The following is a 26,372-nucleotide window of genomic DNA, read 5'->3' on the forward strand; positions in this document are numbered from 1 at the left end:
CTCGTGGGTAAAATTTTGTATTGTTGTGCATGTGAGGAATAAATCAAATTTGGCTGCACTTAATACATGAGAAACATATACAATTGCTATATTTTCTATTTGTTAATCATGCTTGGTTTGGATAAATTGGTTTTCCATGTGGCTCGAATTAATCCGATGAATCTGCAATGTGCTTATTTTTCATCAACATATTTTACAGATAGCATGCGAACCCTCACTTAACCTGATCACTAACTACCTTATATGTCTTGCATGGAAACAATGGGAAACACTGAGGTTTATAATCGAGGTTTGCACATGCATGGTCCTTTGTCTAATAGCACATTATTGTGCAATTGCGAGAACCATTCTAATATTTAGGTTTTTAACAATTTGGTCTTGCACATGTAGGTCCTGCTGTCAGAGGATTTGACCCATGTTCGACCCTTTTAGCATATGGGGAAATAAGTTGTCCATGAACGTATTCCTTGGATTAACTGTGTGGGGTGTACATACTAACGAAAACGCATTTCTTGGATTGACTGTGTGGAATGTACATATGAACGGAAACGTTTAGCCGGGACTGACTGTGTGGAATGTACTTACGATCGGAAACGATTTGGCCTGTATAATTGTATTTTTTAGCACAATTGTACGTATAATCGTATTTCATTGATCGTCCATCACACACGACCTCATTTTTTCGAGCGTGTGTGCCAGGAGGGCCTATCCCCGATGGTTTCTGTGTCGTGTGGGAAGGACCCCCTATCGCACACACTCACTCGACGACGATTCAGAATGCCATCACGGAAAGAGGTTAAAACCGTTTTTATAGCACCTCATTGTACCAGTGCCATTCATATCATTTGAACATTGATTTCTAGCCTTCCCCAAGTTACTTTCCACTCAAATCCTTCTTCCACCATAGCCAAATCTGTGTGAGAGAGTTGAGTGTTATGGAGACTATCATTTGAAGCACAAGAGTAAGGAGTTCATCATCAACACACCGTCTATTATCTTTTGAAGAGTGGTGTCTCCTAGATTGGTTAGGTGTCACTTGGGAGTTTCTGACATGATGTGGAGTTGAACCAAGAAGTTTGTAAGGGCAAGGAGATGGCCTACTTCATGAAGATCTACCCGAGTGAGGTAAGTCCTTCATGGACAATGGCCATGGTGGGATAGAAAAGGTTGCTTCTTCGTGGAGCCTTCGTGGGTGGAGCCCTCCGTGGACTCGCGCAGCCGTTACCCTTTGTGGGTTGAAGTCTTCATCAACGTGGACGTACAATAGCACCACGTATCGGAGCCACGTGTTTGCATTCTTGCAATTGCATGCTTTACTCTTTCCGCTGCCTATACTCTTGTCATGTTTGTACGAAATGTATTGTGTGCCTTTTAACATGTGCTAAACTCAAGCTTAACTTGAAGAATTGTAAAAGCTGCCACTTTTGTTTGTTAAGGATCTAATCACAACACACCCCCCCCCCCTCCTCTTCTTGATCTTTCAAGTCACCACCTCTAATGGATACGCGTACATAACAAGCAGACCCACACAAGAGTAACAAGCGGTGTAAAAAGAACCGCAAAAATAAATCACATTATCCCGGTTTTGAACACCCGATCCACCTCTAATGGATACGCGTACCTAACCACTCAGCTGACCAGCGCTAGTGACTAGTACGCAACGCGAAATACTTTAGAACAAACTGCATTAGCCGATCCGAATAGTTTCCCTTTTTTCAAACATTTGATGAAAATTTTGAATACTTTTAAAAAAGGTTCCAAACTTTTTTTAAAGAACATATACAAGTTTTGAAAAAAGTTGCCCAAATTTTGGATTTGTAACCAAATTTAAAAACGAGAAGAATGTATGAATTCATGCACAAATTCTAAAAAACAGGAATTGTTTTCAATTCCAATTTTTTCACAAACACGAACAAGCTTTTTTAAAAATGTGACCAATATGTGAATTGGTGAACAAATTTAAAATTGGGATTTATTCTGAATTTCGCAACAGATTTTGATAAGGAAATTTTTTAAAAACATGACATTTTGTACAAAAGTGAACATTTCTTTAATCTGTAAAAAACAAATTGAAACTCTGAACAAAATATGAAAAAGCGAACATTTTTTCAATTTGTGAACTAAAGGTGAAAACAGATTTTGTGTACTTATGTGTGTTTATTGAAAAAAAGAACATTTTTTCAAATATTTGAACACTTTTGAATTTGCAAACAAAATTTGAAAACAGGATTTTATTTGAACTTATGACCTTTTTTGAAAGGAAAACATTTTTTTAAATATGACAAACATTTTTTGAATTGTGACGAAAAAATTAAAAAAATGAACGTTTTTTGACATTCCGAACATGTTTTGTAATTTAGAACAATTTTAATATTCTGAAAAACAAAAATAGATAAAAAAAGAAGAAGAAAAAGGAATTAAAAATAAAAAAGAAATAAATAGGACAAAGGAAAAAAGGATAACGAAAATAGAATCAGATAACTAAAAACAAGAAAAAGAAAAAACTAAAAATTAAAAATTAAAAACAATAATAAAAAACAGAACAAAACCATAAAAGAAACAGCAGGAAAAAATAACAAGAAAAAAAACCAGACCTAGACCGGTTGGGAACCTTCTGGAAGGTTCCCAAAACTGGGGATCAGTGAAACGCGCAAACGGGCCAGCCCATTTAATCGCTCGCCTCGCCATGTCTATGCGTTTGCACACAACTTGGCGCAGAGTGTCGTATAGGGTTTTCCTTTTTCCCTCTAATGACGCTGAGCAATAGGCTGGTGCAGGTGGTTAAGAGGGCTTAGCGACCGGAATACAGTGTTAGAGGGCTATGTAGTCCATAAAAAATCGATAGATTCAGACGTTAGTTTTGATGAATTATGTGTACACATAAACTGACTTGGAATCACATCTACTTCCTCCATTCGGATTACTTGTCGCAGAAATGAATGTATGTAGATGTATTTTAGTTTTAGATACACCCATTTCCGAGACAACTAATTCCGAACAGAGGGAGTACAACATTAGGGTATGTTGTTTCTAACTTTGATTTATACACTATTGGTATTTTTACTGTGTATGTTGCAACAACTAAGGCCCCGTTCGGAATCCCCCCTGCTCCGTGAAATAGCAGGAGCCGTGGAGCACCGAAACAGCCGCTCCGCATTTTTTTCACTGTGACTCCACCCGCTCCAGGAGTGGAGCTGTGGAGCAGAGGTAAGCCGAACAGGGCCTAACATTCATGAAATGTCATTGGGGTATATATTTCGCTTCAAGCGGAAGTACAAACAAAGTAAAGAAAAAAAATATAAGTTTGCTTCAACAATGCATTAGCAGACACAAACGGCAATCAATTTTTCACTGTTACAACAGCCGGTGCTTCCTCACGATTTTTCAGTATCACTCCAGTCCATATACATTGGTACGATTTTCATAATGATTCAAGATTAATTCTGTATACTCGTCACTGCTGGCTGCTCAGAGTATTGTGCACCTGTTCAGACCAAGGGAGGAGAAAATCCGCCTCGCAGAAGGCCAGATGCGGCCAATAAGTCCTGGCCTCTCTTCATCAAAGGCATGATCTGACTCTGCACTCGGAAGACTAGACTTCCCGCTTCCATCTCTATCCCTACTTGTCACTGCCTCGCCAGACCCTGCCGTGTCGCCACCATTTTTGGACTCCACACCAACTTCAGATATCTCTCCTGGCTTCTTGTCAAATAGTCCTTTGAACTGCTTCCTTGCCTTCTTTTCAATTTCCTTTGTTTGTGCATCAACTGTTAGTTACAAACTTTGAACACTATTCCCTCCGTTCCTAAGTACTCCGTATAAGTCTTTCTAGAGATTCTAATATGGAGTACATACCGAGCAAAATGAGTGAATCTACACTCTAAACTACGTCTATATACATTCGTATGTAGTCCATAATGAAATCTCTAGAAAGACTTGTATTTAGAAACGGAGGGAGTATGAGTTTATGCATGTTCTGTTGCATACCTGTTCCTTCTGTTTAAGTTTAACAAGGGCCGCTGTAGCATCAGGCTCCGAGGACTTTTCGACGGTTACCATCTAATGAAGTGGTGCCATTACATACAGATTAGGCCTCTACCAACCAAACATGATTCTGAAGCATGGTCCCACTAACCTTCTCAAAATCGTTCTTTGCATCATCAAAGTCCCCACCTAACATGTATGACATTCCTCGGCGGTAGAGTGCTTTGACATGCACAGGATTTGCATCAAGCACCTGTTCAAACACAAGTAAATCAAAGAACAACAGCAGGATAATAATGTGAACCTTGTGCAAATCTATACTCCCTCCGTCCGAAAATACTTGTCATCAAAATGGATAAAAAGAGATGTATCTAGAACTAAAATATGTCTAGATACATTACCTTTCATCCATTTTGATGACAAGTATTTCCGGACGGAGGGAGTACTTTGCAGAGGCTGATGGATCAGTGTAGCAGACTTGAATGGAGTTCAGGAGGTGAAGTGCAAAATTGCAATCCATGAGGGAGTAGAGCAAAACTGTAAGTCCATTTGACCTTTCATCCCCCAACCCTAGTCCATCCCACCTTCACCCAATGGGCCATGTGGCTGTTTTCATGGTAGCACTGTCACGACCTAGATTATGGAGCGCATAGTGGTGGATGGTAGGAGGGCGAGGGCGAGGGAGTTTAGGCTTGACGCCTTGAGGATAGATCTGTTCTGGAGGAAAAACGTCCCCTTTTACCAAAAAAGGCTTTCACCCCGCTTTATATATAAAGCAACGATTCTCAACAACCCGGTACAAACACCCGCCAACACTACACGCGCACACCCAAGCAGCAACAACATCCCTAGCGCTACGAGAGCAACCGGGGTCCTCAACCGTGAACACACCACCGTGAAGAAATGAAGCCACATACGACGAACCGTGGGCTCCAAGGCGGCGCCTTCAGGAAGGAAAGGACACCGGAGCGCCGCCACCGCCCGACCCGAGGATTAGAGTTTCCCCTGGAGCAACACGACGGGCAATGATAGCCGCGACGACGCCTTCAAGAAGGGAACGAGCTTCGCCGCCGCCGGTCCGTCTGAAGATAGAACAGGTTTTAACCCCAGCCAACACTCACCGCCACCGAACGCCACACCCCGGCGACCACGCCGCCCACACGGCCATGGCCACCGGGCAGCACCAAGCCATGGGCTTTGCCCATGAGCACCGCGGAACCACCACCAGGGCGGTGGCCCTGACATCCAAGACCTTGACACCCCACTCGAGACCTCCCGCTACCCCAACCAAAGATACGGGCGGAAAGGATCCACCTTTCGCACCCCTAGGCTGCCCCCAACGCCTCCATCGACCCGTCCTGCGCCCAGTGGCGCGAGGCGAGGTCGGTCCTGCTGCCGGGCGTGAGACGAGCTCGGTCCTGCTGCCGAGCACGAGACGAGCGATGGACCGTAGCCGGGGAAGGACCGAACCTTCAACGACGGTAGTGACCAGACGACGAGGACACTGGCCGAAGGTCGAAACGGGGCGCCTACAAACGAGCCGACGCCGAAAAACCAGCCGCCGCGGCAGCCGAACTGCCGTGATGTCGGCTCAGCGAATGGAAGCCGCCACACCCAGAGGGCCGAGCCACCTTGCCGCCGCCGCCCGCCACGCCGGCCACTGCCCCAACCCGCGCCGCCCGCCGGAAAAATGTATCAGATCCGGCTGGCACACACCCACCACCACCAGCCCTAGCCCGCCTCCAGCCCCCGACCGAAACCAGAGGAGAAGAAGGGCGAGACCCACACCGCTGCGCCGCCACCTCCGCCGGCAGACCACCACCGCGGAGATGACCGCCCGCAGCCCGCACCCACCGCGTCTGGATCTGGCAGCCTGCCTTCACCACACTGGCCGTGCACCACCAGGGCATGTGCCTGTCATGCCGCCATCGCACCCACGCGCCACCACCAGCGCCGATGCGACGCCGCGCGGTGGAGCCCCACGGAAGCGCCACCACCAGGTCCAGGGCCGTCGGTCCACGCCAACCACCCCGCACGAAGAGACAAGAGGGGCCCCACGCCACAGGCGGCGACCGGGCTTCGCCCGGCCCCGCCCTCTGGCGGTGGCGAGGGAGGATCCCCTTTTCTCTGTTTATTTCTTCAATACCAAATTTCATGTTAATTGTGTAGCTTTATAGTGCAGCTTGGCAGTAGGCTAGGGAAGACTTGAACCGACTCAACTAATCAAACAAACTAGACATGGAAACCAAGAAGGACCTATCCGGACGGGTCCAGTACCCCATGGCGTGAGAAGCTACGCCCAAGTTCCTTTCAGTGTATTACCTTATTGCACGCACTCAACTAATCAAACAAACTAGACATGGAAACCAAGAAGGACCTATCCGGACGGGTCCAGTACCCCATGGCGTGAGAAGCTACGTCCAAGTTCCTTTCAGTGTATTACCTTATTGCACGCTTCAATAGACTTCCTGTACTCACCCATCTTCTGGTAGCAAGCAGCTACATTTAGATGTAGAGAACTCTGCATTTGTAACAACATAAAAGGTTTAACAGCAACAAGTAGAAAAACATATACTACTAATGGGAGGAGAAATGTGTGCGCGCGTGGGGTGGTGGGGTGGTGGGGCAGGGGTGATCTAGTGGTCAGTGCATCAATCAGTATGGTAGGAGAAAGCTGGAAAATAGAGTATCATCGTACTCTTGAATTGGCAAAGATTTTCCCCTCTTCATCGTCTTGAGGATGCACGTGGTTATACTCCCTAAGCAACTGCATCCATAGAGGGTAGGGAAACCAAAGTCAGCAAAAACTTGAAGAGCTGTTGGCATGGCTTGTTGCACATCCAAGCATTTTCTTTTGACAAGCAAAGTAAGTTTTCGCATGACTTTTCTTTTTATAACTGGAAAACAGAAGGGGAGCCCCAAAATAAAAGGGTACACTATATTAAAAGAAAATGAGCACAGATATTCACAGCATATTTACAGAAGGAAAAAATTAATGGACCCAAACAAAAGGGGGGAAACAAACATGGCTTTTCCGTGGACACCTGAATGGAGTTGCATACTTTGCGCTATCTCACTGAATACATGGAGCTGCACAAAAAAATCTAGAACTGACAAAAAAGATCTCCCAACCCCCCTGTAAAATGCTTTTTGCCATATACTTTGCATCATGTGAGCTAAGCTCCGCCAAAATAATAATCTTAGTACAATGAGATATCCTGCACTCCAGAACATTTATCCCAACAACATGAATTGCAGAATTTGCATGAAGCGCCATGATTAAAATGAGAGTCAATTTATAATTAAGAACCACAACGGCATGCTCATGCCGTCACGTTGGCATAGTTGTGGTGTTATCTCTTGTTTATTGTCAATATCGCTTTAATTCATTTACGTTTAACATTTAGATTCAAATTGAAGAATTTCGACACTTCGCACAAACCTCAGGCTCCACTGAGAAAACTAGTGGTGCGGAGCACCCTAGGGTCATCACCATGGCTTTGGCTTCATTGCCAACACATCACATATACTAAGGTGAATTCCATCCTTTATGTGTGTCTACTTGGTTCTCTCATGGGTGGTATACTACTTGACCCTCCTTCATGCATACATAGGTTTGAGCTGAGCTTCACGCGAGTCAAGGAGGAGTGCGCACAAGAGTACGCCCACACCATACACAGAGAAGCTTGGAAGCGGAGATGGAAGAGAGAAGATGGGCAGCTGGAATCCAGTAGCCAGACTATCCAGCCTATAGCCGGATAAAAACCTCCTCTGGATCACCATCTGGCCCTTCGTCTGGCTACCGCGCGCAAGGCAACGGAAGCTAAATTTGTGAAGTCAGACTGTCCAGCTTGGAACCCGGACAGTACAGCTCCTAGAGCGAGCCCTCTGAGTAGCACCTGTGGAAGCCCTGATCCGGACGAGTTGCAGGCTTGCGACCCGGACAGGCCGGCATGTGCCTGCGTGCAAATCTGGCCCACGAGCTATGTATCCCCTCTCTCACCTCCCCCACTTAGCTCTTCGTGGCTAGGACTATATATACCTTTCCCCCACCTCCTCTCTACGGTTAGCAAAGCGGAAACTAGATCTTGAGAGAGCATTGGTCCTTGACTCATTATACCTCCTCTTAGAGGATCAAGCCCTCCTAAGGGCTTGTTCGGTTGACAGGGAAAATGGAGGAGGTTGGCAGGGATTACACCCTCTACAAGTCAAAACCTCCTCCAATCCACCCCAATCCCCCTGTGAGGAGGTGTAACCGAACAAAGCCTAAGGGAGAAGAATCCCTTTGGATTACCAAGACCTCCGCATCCTTTGGATTGGAGAAGACCATCTCTCAAGACACTCACATCTCTTAGAGATTGGGGAAGGACTACCCTAGTTATCCTTTATTTTCTTTGTTTTTCTTGGATCTACATGCACCTCATGTATTGGCTTGTGATCTGAGGGATACTTGGTGTGGATCTTGTCCAATTAGTGTTCTCTCGTGTTTTCTTGTGGATTTGTCCCGTGTTCTTTGTGAATACAGACAATACACCCCAAATCCATCTCCAATTCCTGAAGATCAGGCCACCCTAGGGGTTGGTCCTACATCAACTAGTTTACTAGATCTCGTCAGTTTTGGACAAGACAGGTTTCCCTCAACCCCAACCCTTTTTTGTAAAAAGAAGGAAGTGCATGGTGCACTTCTCCAAAAATCTGAAATGAACTCAGCAGATGTAGTGTCAAATTTAATCTGTATATTGAGCAATCAGTTCTGGTGGGTAGCAGATGAACTTAGGCACTTAGCACATGCTATTTTGGCCTATTTTTAGCTCTTTTGGACTTTGCTTGTTCTTATATGTTGTTAGAATGTTAAACTTGCATAAAGAATGTTTATCCGCCTTTGTTTTTGTTTTCAGGGCTTGTTGAGCTGTGCCCTCAGCAGAACCCTCCTGTACTCTATGCTGTGTGACTCTGTGTGTGTGTGTGTGTGTGGGTGGGTGGGTGGGTGGGTGGACATTTGTGATACCTTGTGGCCGTGGTGGTTTGCTTTATTTATAAAGCGGAGCGAAAGCCTTTTTCGGTATATGTTGTTAGAATGTTAAACTTGCATAAAGAATCAAAGGGAAATAATATAACACCGACATACAACATGAATAGACTGGCTACTCTTCCTGGCCATGCCCGGGAACATCTTTGCAAATAAGAATAGGTTTTTTTAGGAAAGATGTAGAGACACAGATGAATATCACTACCTAAGACTCAATTTATATAATAAATAGAAGTAATCAATTTATTGCACAGCAACTTCAAGTACCAGTGGACATACCTTCTCGTATTTTGCTTTTGCAAGTTCAAATTTTCCTTCTTTAAATAGTCTGTTACCCTGTGAAAGCGATTCTGTTTAACGTCAGTTGTCTAAAATCTAAAACAATAATGAAGTACCAGATCAAAATTATGAAATACTTTGTAACTAAGTGCTGGTTGAATGTAGGCTCAAACTCTAGCAAAAAAAAAGCTCAAAATCACTATAGACTAGACCCAGCTGATGGCCCAAAGGAAAGCTCAGGATTCTCATAAGCCTATACATCTAATGGCATCTTAAACCAAATAACCATCTTCAGGATTGCGAGACACTTGGTTGAAATTCATTTGACATGTTGCTCTAGCAAACATCATTCAAATAGCAGTTGAAATAATTTGTCCAGATAGAAAGGAAAGAGAGAAACTAAATTTTTATGCAAAGATGTCTCATACGTTTCTTGCATATACCCATTCTCTGCAAAAGTGCATCTACGACAGTCTTGTTGAAGTGTATATGAGGATTGCCTAGCCCTTTCCATCAGTCCAGACTTTTGGTTGTGTTGGCTAGTGCATGAAGCTTAACATGGTATCAGAGCCCAAGGTCTTGAGTTCAAGTCCTGACTTTCGCAATTTATCTAAAAATTGCTGCTGCCCCCCTCTCTGTCCACGTATAGGCCTCTCACGTGTTGACTTCCCGCATCACAAGTCAGAAAAGGTGTTGAAGTGTATATGTGGATTGCCTAGCCCGCCTAGCAATTTCCATCAGTTCGGACTTTTGGTTGCGTTGGCTAGTGCATGAAGCTTAACAAGTCTCACTCGAATACAAATTGGCGGGATTAAAGATAATATAATCATTGTAAGTATACCGTGTTCTTAATTTTATCTGCCTCTTCCATGATTTCTTTGAAGGTCAAGCCAGTCCAATCCTGCATTTGTACAATGATCATTTGAGAAAAGAAAATTCACTAGTTAAAATCATATGACAAGCATAACCAAAGAAAAAATATATTAATATATAAATAATAGAAATAATTCCGTAGGTAAATGTTGCACTGAGTTATGAGAAAGCTCCCAAGGGAAACTATTGGCATTTACCTGTGCACATATGTGACGCATGTAACACAGTCTATTACTTTATTTTGGAATTTAGCACAATAAAAAGAACTACAGATAAATCAAAAGGCAATAATTATCAATAGAGATGGTTGTATGCCATGCAGTTGCAGTACTCACGATAATCATGAAGTTATAAATCCAAAATAAAGAATCGCTCAACAAATCCAAAACAACCATTGCTCGACAGAATTGGCCAAGGGTCAAAAAACGACAATAAAGCTAAGTCTGATCCCAAGCAGTGCCTATAATGGTATTATGACACCGTAAAAAGCAACAGAAAAACAAATGGTTTCATACCTTGGGAACTTCAAATCCAAGTAATTCAATTTCCCACCGAACATGAGCTCCTTCAGGAACATTCGCTGGCCTGTTGCACCATATCCGATTATTCAAAAAGCTTCATTGCCAAAAAAAAATTACGAATGGAAAGGTTGGTACGACCTTGGGAATTTATCATACGCAAAATCTGGAGGGCACGTGACAATAGATTTTTCACCAGGAAGCATTAGTCGAACACACATTTCAAATCCTTCAGGAACCTACGACAATGCATCAAAACATCTGTTACTCTTCTTCAATTGATAGGATGAAACATATTTTAACATTCAAAACTAGAGATATGTAGTGACAGAATTCTAAGAGAAAACGATAACAGGAAGTGTATAAAAGTATTGCTCCCTCCGTCCGAAAAAGCTTGTCCCTCAAATGGATGTATCTAGATACATCCATTTGAAGGACAAGCTTTTTCGGACGGAGGGAGTACTTATGTGATAACAAAGTCCCATTTTATTTTTTTCACGTAAGTATGTGATAGTTCTAAGAAAGGACAATAAGCATACAGAACCATCAATTTGAAAGCGAAGCCCTGAAACCCTATTGGGAGTTCAAATTATTAACATATACAAAGTTTAAAGGTCAATGCCATATGTGATCAACTTTCACAGTTTCTGTATTGTAAATTCTTATTTTTGAACTAAATAAAGTCTAAGTGATACTTTAAAAATAGGAAACAAAAGTAGGATTCGGAGACCCATGGTTCTCGAAACAAAATGGTCGGTATTAATGTTTGTTGTCCATTTGCCACATTCTGACAGCAAGATTTAATAAAGTAACTAAGATTGATTATGTAGATAAAATAAAAGCTATAATATTTACCAATCCTTCTCCGGAACAGAACTCCAATGGTTCCCCATCATTATCAATTTGTGTATCATAAAATACTGACTTTGGTTCATCAAGGAGCATCCCCTTGTAATGAACTCTTAACAAGCTATCATGAAGGGGGCAGTCCATAGGAAATTCACCTGATATTTTGGAAGAAAACAAAAAGCAGCTTAAGTAAGCGTGTTACATGGTAAAACAAGAATGGAAAATGATAACTTCATGTACTACTCATCAAGATTAAAAATCTACAATGATCACCCTATTAACGAACTTGCACTTATAAAGTAAAATTAACATGATAAATAGCAAATAGTTTTGTCCAATTTCTCACTCCTTAGTTCTGTTCTTAATCTGTATTCCAGTATCCTTTTAGACCTATTACTTGAATCAAACAGAAAACAATCCATCATTCCAAGTAAAAAAAAGGACAACAGGAAATAGGGAGATTTTAAACAAAATAGACAAATGTGCTATTACATTTATTACCTTTTAGACCTGTACTTAATGGATTTTCTACTAATGAAGTAAAACATTGAAATTCTTCAAATGGTAAAAAGTGCTAAAAAATGTGTATCCTCTAAAGTATCACAGTAACCAAGCACAAGAAAATCAAAAGGTACCAGTTTTCAGTAGGTGGACACACAGGACAGAAAGTAACACTACCGGTATAGTTCTGTGAAAGATAAATTTTGCTACACTACAAAGGACAGAGGGAAGAAAGCAACATTTATAGTATAATTCTGTGAAAGATAAATTTTGCTACACTACAAGGGTCAAAGGTATTGGGACCAGAGGGGACATAGGTAGTATCAACATGTAAAATACAAAAGGTTACCAACCACTTCCATCAACTACACGGCGCTTTATGAGGCGTCCATCACCAAGCATATCCCTGACCTATTATTACATCACACAAACTGTTAGCATAACTTTGTATGTTATAGGCATAGTTATAGCTAAAAGAAGATTCTAGTGATGAACAAATGAATCACAGTAAAGTATAATACAATTAGGTCCATATTCGATAAAGTAAACTAGAGTAAGAAGCCTTCAGTGTGTTGTATCTACACTACCAGCTATAAGAACCTGTGTGCATTGAAAAGTTAGGTAAGCTGGAGTACCTATGATGGCCCTATCACCCCTTACCAAGTGAATTTATTTTTATAATAAAATGCCAGTTATCCATATTGGATATTTTGGGCCATGCCACAACTCTAGTGTCAATATCCAGTTCTCTACTGCTTCTTTAAATGAGCCAGAAAATCATAATAATTCGATTTTGGTCTTCAACTTTATCAAGTAACATGAGATTTCCAAATTTCCTAGGTAATAAATTTCTTCAATGTATTTTAAAAGCCACAAATATTGATGGTTTGCCAGTCGTTAGTTGTGATTGGTTAGATATGGAAATTGACTAGGCTACCTTGCATGTTTTAGACTTTTGAAGCGAATTATGGGTTTAGCGCCTTGATTTAGATTTATGCTATAATGAATAGTAGACCATGGTGTGGCATCACAAATGATGGGTAATAAATTACTTCATTATACAGCTCCTAAAATCAGTTGTAGTGTAGTATATGAATCATAATCATTTGGTGATAAAAGAAAGTATGACCAGACAAACTTCATCATCCTCAAGGAGAGCATGTAATTCCATCAAAAACACAGCCTGAATAAAGCAGGAATACTATGGTATGTAACGGAAACCCCCTAGAAGACCATAGGCCGTAATTCAAATTCTAAACAAATGTTTAATGGAAGTATCTAATAGCTAATTATGACTATACCTGAGTAAACTGAACAAGTTCCACCTCAAAATGAACTTCTTCAAGGCCTTCAAGTTGCGGCATTACTGAGGACTCTGTCAAATAGGTACTGGTAACATAAATAGTTGCTTTTTCCTTGCGTGCCATTGTTCCAATTCCCATCTCAAGGCCTTTAGGTGCCTAAACTAAAACAGGAAAAAAAATGCATAGCAAACAGAAGTTAGGAGAATCAATGGGAATGATATAGCTTTTTATGCATTTTAGAATGATAGAATCAGCAGATGAGTTTTACATTACACCAAGTATGCTAGACCTAAACTAGATAGCCCAAATAATGCGTACAGTGGGCACCGTGTGGTTCTCAAATGTAAAGATATATAAGAGCGTTTAGATCACTGAAGTAGTGATCTAAATGCTCTTATATTTCTTTACAGAGGGAGTAAGTTGCAAATTTGGACAGAAGTGTTTAGACAAGCACATGATATACCTATATCTTGCATTCCTATAAGATACAATAGAATGTCCAAAAGCGCAAAATTAATACACTATGCTGTTACTACATGCAACAAGGATACCACTGACCTCAGATTTACCCAAAGTGAAGAAATATGGCACTTCTTTACTGGGAAGAATTTCTTTTCCATCTGCTGTTCTTGCAGTTATCCTGGAGATGACAAACAAAAAATGTCCTAGTTAAATTATTTTTCATAAGAATCTAAGTAATATCACAGTAGGCTGAATATGTAAATGCAACTGTTAGGAAATATGCAACTTGTATTTCCTGGGGGCCAATGGCCAGTATATATATAGATGTACAGGTAGTAAATATGCATGAAACCCCTCATACAACAGGGAAAATTATACAAGCTATAATGGAACATAGTATAACTCTAACCCCCCCCCCCCCCCCCCTCTTCAAACTCTCTAGTCTGGGCCTTCGTAAAATCCACAAACTGTAACTCGAAAGGCACATACTGAAGAGGAATAACCTAATCCTGTACAGCAGCACGCACAAAAGAAGCATTAACACCAATATGCTTGGGGAGCTCATGCTTCACCTGTACTGTCTGACGGGAGGGGAGTAGGTGTAGTGACAGAAACACCAAACTCCTGAAGTAAGTAACCATCGTAACCAAGTCAGTCACAACGCAGCCTCCGCACTCAAATGGGAAACTGCAGTCTGTTTCTGCATCTTCCACGCGATGAGAGAACCAACAAGAAAATAAGCAGAAAGTGAACGGCTATCTGAGGGACCACTAGCCCACGAAGCATCCGAATAGGTCTGAAGCTGTAAAGAACTGGAGCAGGAAAAGAGAAGACGTTGAAAGATCGTGCCACGAAGATATCGCAGAACACGAAGGTGACTACAGTGAACCCAAGTGGGAGCAGAAACAAACTGGCTCAAAATGCCCATGACGCGTTGGATCAGACAAGGGATCACCATCGGAAGCATGGAGTTGAACATTGAGCTCCATGAGAGTGTCAACAGTGCACTCATCAGTAAGAGCAACACGAGCAAGAAGATCCTAAATATATTTCTCTTGGGAAATAAAGAAAGTTTCAGAGGTAGAGGAAATCTAAATATATCGTTCACAGAGAAGCTCGAGGAAGAAGGACGTGGGTAGTAAGAGCGAGACTCGTCAAAGGTCACATCATGCGAGATGCGCAAACAACGACCAACAGGATCCCAACAGCGATAGCCCTTGTGCTCATCACTGTAGCCAAGGAAAACACATTCAACCGACTGAGCAGTCAGTTTGGTGCGTTCTCGCGAGGCAAGAAGGACATAGCACACACATCCAAACATACGAAGAGCTGAGTAGTTAGGAGAACGACCAGTGAGACACTCCATAGGAACACCACCCTGCAGAGCAGTCGATGGCTGAATGTTGATGAGATAGGTGGATGCAGAAACAGCCTCAGCCCAAAAGTGGGGTGGAAGGGAAGCGGCAATCATCAGCGCACAAGCTGTCTCAAGTAGATGACGATGCTTACGTTCGGCAATGCCATTCTGAGCATGAGCACCAGGACATGAGAACTGGGCAAGAGTACCCTATTCCGCAAGAAAACCACGCAACAGCCGGAAGATAAACTCACCAGCGGAGTCAGCACGAAAAGTACGAATGGGCGTGGAAAACTGGGTGTAAACCATGGCAGCAAAACGTTTGTATATAGAGAGAACCTCGCTACGAGATTTCATAAAGTAGAGCCAAGTGTAGCGAGAGAAATCATCAATAAACAAGATATAGTAGCGATGACCACCTTTCGAATCAAAGGGAGCAGGCCCCCAGACATCAGAATGAACCAAGTCAAAAGGACGCTGAGATACCGACTCACTGGTAGGATAAGGTAACTGGGTCTGTTTGCCAAGTCTGCAACCATTACAATGTAAAGAAACATCTCCAGATACAGACCCTAGGAGGCCCTGACGAACTAAAGAAGACAAGCGAGAGCCACAGATGTGACCAAGGCGATGATGTCACTGCTGGAAGGACGCAGACGAAGAGGCGGCAAGAGCATGGGAGCTGGCAGAAGTGGTGGTAGCAGAAGGAACACAAAGCCAGTCAACCTCCCAAAGGCCCTCTGACTCACGGTGTCGGGGGACAGCACCAACCAAAGCCTTGGTGCAACGATCCTAAATGGAGCAAGAGTCGATATCAAGAATGACACGACAACCAGAATCAATAAGTTGGGCAGCGGAAAAAAGATTCATGGTAAGGCGAGGAACATGTGAACTAGGAACAGAAAAAAATGGAGTGGAAAGACGACCACGACTAGCAACAGGAAGAGGTGTGCCATCGGCGGTAAGAACATTAACAAGCGAATCAAGAGATCGGAGAGAAGACAGCACAGAAGAATCAGAAGACATGAAAGGAGGCTCCAGAATCCAGAACCCACGAAGATGTACCTGACTATGTAGATGCCTGCGGTGGTGAAGTGGATGCAGTCACAGCAACAGCGGAACCGGTCGACGAAGAGCCTGAGGAAGCCAAGAGATGCTTGAGCCTCACAATGTCCTGGTCAGTGAGTGACGGAATCGAGGAAGATCCAGGAGTCCCACTGAAAGAGGAGCGCCTCTGGTCTCGCTTCTTCTCACGGCAATCAGACTCTAGGTGACCTGGCCGAGAGCAGTAGCCACAGAAGGTGTCACAGCGCGACCGGCCCCTCTCAGTATAAGAAGGGCGACCCACCCCCTGAAGGTGTGGGTAGGAGCGGTGGAGCGGTGAGCCGAGCAGACGACACAGGAGCCCGAGCAGCCAATACAGACGGAACCACCAGCAACCCAGCAGAGCGACGGAACCACCAGCAACCCAGCAGAGCGAAGGCGGGTCTCCTCAGCACGAAGCTCGGCAAATACCTTCGAGATAGGAACACGACCACGAGCAAGCAAGTGAGCACGTCGGGGCTCAAACTCAGAGCGGAGACGAAATAAGAACTCATGGACCCGCTGAAACTCCAAATTAGACAGTGTAGTCTGACAGCAGCGGCAAGCGCCACAAACAACTGTCCGAAAAGAGTCAAGTTGGCGCCAGATGGCAGAGCAGTGTGAATAGAACTCATCAACAGAAGAATCACCTTGCTGGAGTGCGTGCTCCTGACGCACCACAGATAGGTAGAGAGCATCACCAGAGGGTTGATAGCGCTGACAGAGATAAGACCACATCGCTGCAACTGTGCCAAGTCCCATGAACTCCGAAGCAAACTGAGGAAGGACACTCGCAGTGAGAACAGCAGCAGCTCAAGCATCATCATTGCACCACTAAGTGTAAGCAGACAGATCATCGCGGTACACAGAAAGAGCATCTGAATAAGCGGATACCAGCTGATCATAAGCATCAACCGCAACATCATCTAGAGCCTTGGCGGCATCCCGGTCAGCCTGAGAAGCATCAGCAGCAAGTGTCGGCGGCACCGGTGGGATTGGGGCCACGGGCGCAACAGGACATGGCGGACAAGGGACCTCGCCAGAGAGGACACCCCATAGAAGAAGTCCACGCATATGGATGCGCATGAAAACCACAAACTCAGCATAGTTGGTGCCATCGAAGATCACCGAACAGTGAGGGACAGCCACATAGCCCGAAGAGGACATGACGAACTTTTTTTTTGGAAGTCAACTACCTGAACAAACCAGATCTAGATCGAGCGAAGCGGGCAGGAGCGCTCACGCTCAGGCGCGAGGCAAGGGCGAGAGGCCCTGGCGACCAAGGCCAGATCGAGAGGCGCAGTCGGGGCACCGGGCAGGAGCAGCTAGCCTGGGGCAGCTCCAAATCGAGGCCGGACCGAAGGGAGCAGCGGCCGAACGGGGCAGGCAGACGAGGCAGCGGCCGAACGAGACGGGCGTCGGCCACAGCAGCCGGGCTAGGCGGCGACCAGACGGAGCAGTCCGGACTGGGCAGCAGCCGGACTCGACGGCGGCCGGACTGGGCGGCGGCCAAACGGAACAAAGGCTGCAGCAGCCGGACGGAGAGGCAGCAGAGCCGGGCCGGGGACGGGGGAGGAGGCTGGAGATGCAGCGGCCGAACGGAGAGGCAGCAGAGCCGGGCCGGGGACGGGGGAGGAGGCCGGAGATGCAGCGGCCGGACGACCGAAGACAGGCAGGCTAGGAACGAGAGGCACGGAGTTGCATCGTGCGGGAGGCTAGCCTAGCATATGATACCATGTTGGATAAATGGCAACTAGTATTCACTGAGGGCCAAAGGCCATTACATATACATGTGTGACAAAGTGCAAGAAACCCCTTATACAATGGGAATATACCGAAAAGGGACTATGCACGTCTAACAGTATGATCTTCCTCCTAATCTCTTCCAAACCAATCCTCACCTTTTCTTTCTCATTTGCAGTTTCAGATTCAGTCACAATCACTCTATTGACAAGAGACTCCATCTCGTCTTCTCCTAGCTGTGCCACCTGTTCATGGTGTAATTTGGCTAGTAGTCTGTTGATAGGCCATTAATTAATAGTCATTCAAGCTAATCAGTTACTATTTTTTGTAACGATTGCAACAGGAATTTTCATGGACAAGAGGATACTTTGGACATGTCCTAGCCATACTCACAGTATTTCAGAGTTACCACAATGCTACCTAGGACAAGTCCTAACAAGGATCAGAGGTCAAAGCTGAAGATTGCAATGCTACGGGTGGAGTTACATAAGGGAAAATGCAACATGCAGAAATACGCGTGAAGAGTGGAGAAATATCATTCATACGTGATCACCATTATGTGTTGTGATTAGCGACGTGGCCGGAATATTTTATTCATAAAAGGCAAGGCGATGAGTACTTATATATGTGAATATGGCCAAGAGGGGTTGCCATGCAGGTTAGCTATGCGTGTTAGCTGGCCGATTAAAAACGTAAAGTGCTATATATGGTAATCGTGCTATACATGGTAATCCAATTAAGATGGCCAGATTCTAGTCGGTTTAGCTTTGGAATCGTTTTTGTATACGCCAAGTCCAGCGTGCCAATATAAATGTAAGGCCGTGGCTGATTGAAAAAACACCAATCGATATATTCACAAAATACATATTACTTTTTCACGTTCGTTTCTTTCTGTTGTTCTTCCTGCCGAGCCCTGGCAGCCCTAGGGTTTGGTTGATCTTTGCCGTTTTGCATTGAAAAGCGGTCGTCTCTCCTCTAACAAAGCGAGGAGATTTTTGTTGCTTTGCTTGTAAAGCAATCGTTCGTCGCCACGAAAGCACGACGGTTATAGTGGTGTCACGCTGCAATTTTGTGTGGCAACACCACTAGTGCTGCCTCCTCTGCAATCAGCAGCCACAACAACAAAGCTACACCACCATCAGGATCACTCACTTCAGCTACTCACTTAGCTGTGAGAGCCTCTGCTACATGCACCAGCACCAAGCTAGCAGCAGCAGAATCAGCAGCAGCTCTCAGTAGCAGTCACTGCCACCTTCAGGACCACAGGCCCTACCGGATAGTCTGCTCGCAATCTGGTCACTCAAACCCTTCTTCTCCAATCAGCATGCATGCAGAAGCAAATCAGCAGCAGCACAGCACTGCGTCTTCTTCCTTCTCACCACAAACAGCAAGCAGCAGCGGCAGCTCCTCCTCCTCTCCAATCACCTTCTTCTCTTCTCAGCAGCAGCCGCAGCTCCTCCTTCTCCTTCCCTCAGCAGCAGCAGCAGCTCCTCCTTCTCATCTCCTCATCCAAGCTCGCCGCCTCCAGCTCCACCTCCTCGCCGAACCGAGGCAGCAGACGTTGCCCGCGCAGCCGGCGCATAGCCGCACGCACGCCGTGCACACACACAGAAGCCACGCCCAGATGCGCCGCCTCCTCCTCGCTGGCTCCGCCAGCTCCAGTGCCCCGACCTGGTCTGATACCATGTTGACAAGAGAGAGATACGTACCCCAGCGGCTGCTGGTTCGTGTGTGTTGCGGGCGCAACTGACCAGACATGGTCTGCCTCCTCTTCTAGATCACTGGAACGGGCCTGGGCCTTATGGGCCAGGCTGAACATGGGTTCACATACAACAGTCATCCTCTCAGGACCAGTACCTAGAATAGGCTTAACAGACTCCACCCCTCACCCACATACCCATGTCACGGTTGCACGTGACAGATATAGCTATTAAGTTTCATGCACCAACCAGTAGAACAAAAAGTGTGAACTGATGGAGAAGGTAGGGCAATCCACATATACTTCAACAACAAAGAGAAGGCAAGCAATTTTTTTATTAAATTGCGAAAGCCGAGACTTGAGCGCAAGACCTCTTGGCTCTAATACCATATTAAGTTTCATGCACCAACCAGTAGAACCAAAAGTCCGAACTGATGGAGAAGGTTGGGCAATCCACATATAATTCAACAATAGCAATTGTGGCATGAAAGGAAGATGAAAAGCAGTAGAAGTAAAGGAAGCCTGGCATGCCTATCAGACAAAAGTTCTGGACAAGGGTAATTTAGACACAACACCATAAAACACCGCTGTCTTGCTCTCCAGCACCAATATGGCATAACAGATGCTAATTTAGTTATCTATCTATTTCCCCCGAGAAAACACAAAGCATTATGCCTTGTTGTACTGATAGAGCTGGAAAAGTGTTATTTACGAGTCTGCAGTAGGCTACAGCCAAGTGAACAAAAAGAGCCCTAAGTCTAACCATTGGGCAGGACGGTGTGACCCAAGGGTTTGCCTCCCCGATCGTGTCTAGGAGGTCGAGTATGGATGGGGTATCATTGAGGAAAAGACATGTTTCCTTCGGTTCCAAATCCATGATGGAACTTGTCCCGTGCCTCAGCGCAGAGGGAGTGGCCACAACCATTGTTCTCAACAAGTCAGCGAATTCTTCGCCGCCCGCGGAGATGCCGCTGTTGCCGTAGATCTTATCCATGACAGCACCTTGAACCAAACTAGATGCCAAAAGACGCAGTCGACCGTGTCTAGGAGGTCGAGTATGGCTGGGGTATCATTGAGGAAAAGATATGTTTCCTTCGGTTCCAAATCCATGATGGAGCTTGTCCCGTGCCTCAGCGCAGAGGGAGTGACCACAACCATTGTTCTCAACAAGTCAGCGAATTCTTTGCCGCCCGCCGGAGATGGCGCTGTTGCCGTAGATCTTATCCATGACAGCGCCTTGAAGCAAACTAGATGCCAGAAGACGCAGTCGACAAGCAGGTGGGTTCATTTACTCGTGGTTTTTGAAGGGAAACTGCAAGGGAAGCCCCCAACAGTATAAATAGGAACACAAATTCATGTCCATGAGGACTTGAACCCAGAAGTAGGATTGCATTCACTCCCCCGACCAAGTGAACTAGGCTCACTTCCTTATAGTCTCAGTGGTTTGTATCCCCTCATCCCTTTCTGTGCAAATTGACCACTATATGTTTGTATCATCAAATGCAACTACAATTTCAGTTTACACTTCAGCTTTCTAGTAGTCATATTAAAGATGTCAATTATGTAGCATTTGGGCACTAACCATAAAGAAAGAAAAACTATGTGCTAACGCTGCCAAGCACTAAGCAGAATTTATTAGATTTAGAGTAAAATAAACATTTACCGTGCTGTCACTTCATATGGTTCTCTAGGTGTTTCCCACCCCTTGCCTTCATCAACTATCTGCCACATCCAAAGAGCAATGATAAGTTTGCCACAATGCTGAAGCATCTGCTCTCATTTACTTGACCTCTTATTGTATAACCAACAAAAAAAGTCTAACATGGGAGTAAAGGATGCCGATAACATTTGGGGAATCCCAAACTGAATATATGAATCCTTTTACTGTGCTAACTTTGGAAAGCACAAAAAATATCAAACAGGTGCTCCAGACATAAATAAAATAAAGTATTTAAAAATCCCAACTGGATAAAACTGAATATATTTTATGCTATCAATATAGAATGTCTGTTTACCTTCTTTACAACCCCTAAATCCTCAGTCACGACCTGAAAGAGAGAGAAAACTAGAGTCAATAATCGAATCGAATGTGGCAAATAATATTATTATGTGTCTGATTGGTATTCTCTGTGACAAGAGAGTGCCATAAAAGCTTAAAAGGCAAGTTCTACAGGACGGCGGTTCGACCCGTAATGTTGTATGGCGCTGAGTGTTGGCCGACTAAAAGGCGACATGTTCAACAGTTAGGTGTGGCGGAGATGCGTATGTTGAGATGGATGTGTGGCCACACGAGGAAGGGTCGAGTCCGGGATGATGATATACGAGATAGAGTTGGGGTGGCACCAATTGAAGAGAAGCTTGTCCAACATCGTCTGAGATGGTTTGGGCATATTCAGCGCAGGCCTCCAGGAGCTCCAGTGCATAGCGGACGGCTAAAGCGTGCGGAGAATTTCAAGAGAGGCCGGGGTAGACCGAATTTGACATGGGAGGAGTCCGTTAAGAGAGACCTGAAGGATTGGTGTATCACCAAAGAACTAGCTATGGACAGGGCTGCATAGAAGCTTGCTATCCATGTGCCAGAGCCATGAGTTGGTCGCGAGATCTGATGGGTTTCACCTCTAGCCTACCCCAACTTGTTTGGGACTAAAGGCTTTGTTGTTGTTGTTGATGTGTCTGATTGGTACTAGGCATTACAGTGAGTACAAAGTCATGGAGTCAGGAAATCAACTACCTGGGGCATAGTTTTAAAAACCCGACCGGACCGGCGGTCTGATTAGAAAAATCGGAACCGGAGCCTTTCCGTTTTTTATGACGCATTGGTCTTTTAGTAAAAAAAAACAGGGAAATATTAAGAAAATGGTGCAGGGATCAAACCCTTGACCTTGAGCCATGGCACGCTAAAGGCCGAATAACCAACTGGGCTAGCAACACTTTGTGATTTATTAATGGATTACATCGAATATTATGTCTACCCATTTGATCTGGGGTCATTTTTTTCTGAAAAAATAGCTTAAATATTGCTGTTTTTGGTTGTCAATTAACCAATGAGTTGGTGGTCTGACCGTTGAAAATCTGAATCGACAGTCTCACCGGTTCGGTTTTTAAACCATGACCGGGGGTTAGAAGAAGAGAAAAAAAAATTAGGGCATCGACTTGGCGAATGGAGCTTATATGAACCTGTCCAACATGCTTACTTGTGTGTTGCAGTTAACTCGATAGTTCCCATAGGGGATGCCATGTCATGATCGATATCATTCACCTAATCATGAAAGATAGAAATACAAATCTCTATCGTTCACACAGTTTATTATGCTGTATACTGATACATTACACATATGGTGATGTTGTAGTTCTTCGTGAGATATATTGGCCCAACATCCTAGATGGTAACAGAAATAATCGGTAACCATGAAAGCCATCATTATGGTGTGGGGCAAGCATCGTGTGCAACAGTAGCAATGATGTGCACGGCAACAGCAGAAGGATGCATGCAGGGCGAACAGCTCTTTTAGGTGGCTATTATGTTGCGAACAGAGTCTTAATTAACATATTGCATAACTCTTCAGATTCATACCATGCTGAAATTGATCGATTTATAAGTACAAAAGGAAATTAATGGCTGAAAATACATCAGAACCATTGTACCATCATGATTCCGAAATATATACAACGTATCATGCTCAAATCATAACAAGACTAACCTTGGCTTTAAAGAAATCCAACATCTCAACCTCAAACTGAAGCTCATCATCTTTTGGGAAGCCATCTGGAGGTGTAACCGGGCAATCATCCTCTGCATAGTGTATTTTCGGCTCCATTTTAAACTGAAAAGATAGATTGTGACCACGGGATGGGGGATTAGAGAGAGCAGTAGATATTTGCAAATTCAGGACATGCGTATTCGAACCATAGCATTCTCAGAAATATGTGCCCTTCCTACAACATTTTTGTTATTTAATTTACAAGTTGCACTCTGTTTAACAGAATACCATAGCAATTTCACCCTTCAGCATTGTTGGAAAGCCTTCAGCAAAGCCAAGGATCATTTTGCTTTTCCCCAACACAAATCTGAGTGGGATTCCTTTTCCTGTTATAATAATAATGGTAAAACGAGATGATTAGAGCCACAATACACCGAGCTGAGTACCTAAAAAAAGAGAAAGGTATAGATACTAATAAATGCATGTGGCAGTGAAAGTGAATTATAAGATAGATATCCTAACAAAAGTTTTTACATTTATCTCGTCTAACCTAATATATGTCGTAATGCAAGATGAAAGGAAGCATAGTGGAAGTGCTTTTACTGGAAGGGTTAACAAGCAAAGCTCGATATCACTGAACTGTTTTTTTTTCTTTATTCGCAGCATGCACAAACTTTAACGTTATATCTGCTATCAGAAGACTACAAATCTGTAGCTTCATACTTGAAAGCTACACCGACTGGAAGATGGCTATGGAAGCACTAAATTTCTATGAAGATAAGAATCTGTCGAGTCCGAAGCATCCTGATGGTGTTTGTAAACTAAAAGAACTGTATATATGTAGTGCACTAGTGCTGTGCTAAATGTGTTTTGCCTAATCACCTCCATGTTCCCTTCTTGTAGAATTCACAACAATGCCCTCCATGGTTCGAATAGTGCAATGAAGTATGACCTGCAAAATGACTAGAATTAAGAAAGAGTTTGACCACGAAATGTCCCACTGTCTCCTATAACAAAAAAGAAATCAGAGATTGTCCAGTGAAAGGTCGAGAAAGCCATCATGAGGGCCCTGAACATTTATAGGACATAAAGGCACATGATTTCGTCTGTATTATCTTGAGTGCTGAACAGCACCTCAAAATTTGAGCCGTGATGTGATCATCCGTTTTTAAATGAATAGATGGATATTGCACAAATTGATGATTGGTTCAATCAACTAGAATGTATTTGTCATCAGAAAATACATAGAGTTATAAAGCCAGCCCAGCCCACCCGGTGACGAACAAACTTCTATCCTGAACAAACATCATTCAGAGACATCGTTACTTGGTACTCTCAATTCAATGTACATACTTTTTCTTGACATTGTTTGTTTTGAGGTTGCTTACCACATACACCATGTGGTCAATGTACATACTTTTTCAATTGTTCATAAGTTAGCCTAGCAGTAGCAATAAAACTCTCGAGAGCACTGGGCCTCAAAGGCTGAGGGTAGTAAGATGGCAAAAGTTTGATTCACAAAGCCCTATGTCACAATAGTCTGCAGCAAATAAAGGTTTGGAACGAAGGGAAAATAACCAGCCCTGACCTGATCTCCATCTGCAGGAGTCGCGTCTCCCCTGCCTGACCGGATAACCGCCTTCATCAAACTCCCAGGAGTAAGCTTCTCCCTCCTGCAGCACAACCAAGGCATGAATAAAACCCATTTCCAGCTTAGTACATTACTAGGTAGCTAAGTAAGAACTTCGACTCTGCCCCCGTTATCCAGCAAATTCGCATGTTGAACAAATTATCTCTGCCCAATTTTCTGATGCGTGCCTCGCTGTAGAGTCCCTAGCCGTACGGATTGCGGGGGGGGGGGGGGGGGGGGGTAGTGCTGACCTCTTCTCGGCCGCCTCCTCGGCGGGCGATTTCTTCTTGGCGGGAGCCGGCGGGGGATCGTCGTGGGACATGGCTGAAGCTCGTGGAACAGCGGCTGATGCAGATGGGGAAGGAGGAGGGGATCGATCTCCTCTCCAATCGCGTATGTGTGCGTTTAATGGCGGGGCTGGGAGCAGTTGAGGTAGGGGCAGGACTAGACTGGACTGGGTTGGACTTGGACGCTTCAGCGCTCACCGGCGTCAACGGCCGGCGGAGGATCCAAAGAAAAACCACGCGATCCGGTTGGCCGAACATCGCATCCCATCCACGGACTGGGCCTCCGTATAAGTCACCAAACGGACGGCGTTTTAATCCGCTTTTTTTTCGTTTGGGTCGGCCGCCCGCTCGGCGTCCGCCCTGTTTGATATTTGGATCGGCAGTGCGTCCAATGAGCCGACTCATATATGCCGGTGTGGCCGGCTGGCCTGCCTTTTTCAACAAATAGCACAAATTTCGCATTATTTTACACACAAATTTTGCATTATTTCACAAGCAAACATATAGTCCACAACCAAATAAATAGTATAGTTTTACAAGTTGAATAAAAGTAAAATAGTCTCACATAGTTTTTCAAGTTGAATAAAAAAGATACATCTATCGGTTGCCAACATGAGCCTACATATACTCAACAAAATCATTTTGCAGTTGCATGTGAGTTTTCCAATCATGCATGTCATGATGAAATTGAATGAACTATCCAAACGTTGCCGCTCCTCCATGCTCAGGCACAACATTCTCACCCTGAAACTGAAACCCTTGATTGTAGAAATGTTATGGGCGCTCATTTTCTATGATCATATTGTGCATGATCACACAAGCAGTCATCACTTCCCACAGTTTTTTCGTGCTCCAAGTCTTAGCAGGATACTGAACGATGCCCCGTCGAGATTGCAAAACACCAAAGGCACGCTTGACGTCCTTCCTAGCACTCTCTTGCTCTTGGGCAAAATCTTTTCCTCTTCTCTCCGACAAGGTTGGGGACTGTCTTCACAATAGTGGTCCACTGAGGGTATATAACGTCACCCAGGTAGTATACTTTGTCGTACTTGTGGCCATTGATGGTAAAATTA

General features: G+C 44.3%; 1 protein-coding gene across 2 annotated transcripts; it reads right to left on the minus strand.

Moving 5' to 3' along the window:
• Window positions 1-3,299: 3,299 nt before the first annotated feature.
• LOC123123428 (peptidyl-prolyl cis-trans isomerase PASTICCINO1) lies at window positions 3,300-25,570 on the minus strand. 2 transcript variants are annotated; one of them, XM_044543932.1, is made up of 20 exons: window positions 25,264-25,570; window positions 24,971-25,055; window positions 24,265-24,334; window positions 23,671-23,768; window positions 23,383-23,505; window positions 21,697-21,729; window positions 21,345-21,403; window positions 13,896-13,977; window positions 13,335-13,493; window positions 12,387-12,444; window positions 11,539-11,687; window positions 10,825-10,922; window positions 10,681-10,750; window positions 10,134-10,193; window positions 9,293-9,349; window positions 6,683-6,751; window positions 6,428-6,505; window positions 4,136-4,237; window positions 3,988-4,059; window positions 3,300-3,750 (listed from the first exon to the last, which is right to left on the minus strand). In XM_044543932.1, the coding sequence occupies exons 1-20, from the start codon at window positions 25,332-25,334 to the stop codon at window positions 3,469-3,471; spliced, it is 1,875 nt and encodes a 624-aa protein (XP_044399867.1). In that variant the 5' UTR covers window positions 25,335-25,570; the 3' UTR covers window positions 3,300-3,468. The 2 variants fall into 2 exon arrangements, with proteins under 2 accessions (XP_044399867.1, XP_044399875.1); XM_044543940.1 differs by lacking the exon at window positions 6,683-6,751.
• Window positions 25,571-26,372: the final 802 nt, after the last annotated feature.

Source organism: Triticum aestivum, chromosome 1B (assembly GCF_018294505.1).
Source record: "Triticum aestivum cultivar Chinese Spring chromosome 1B, IWGSC CS RefSeq v2.1, whole genome shotgun sequence".
NCBI classification, from domain to species: domain Eukaryota; kingdom Viridiplantae; phylum Streptophyta; class Magnoliopsida; order Poales; family Poaceae; genus Triticum; species Triticum aestivum.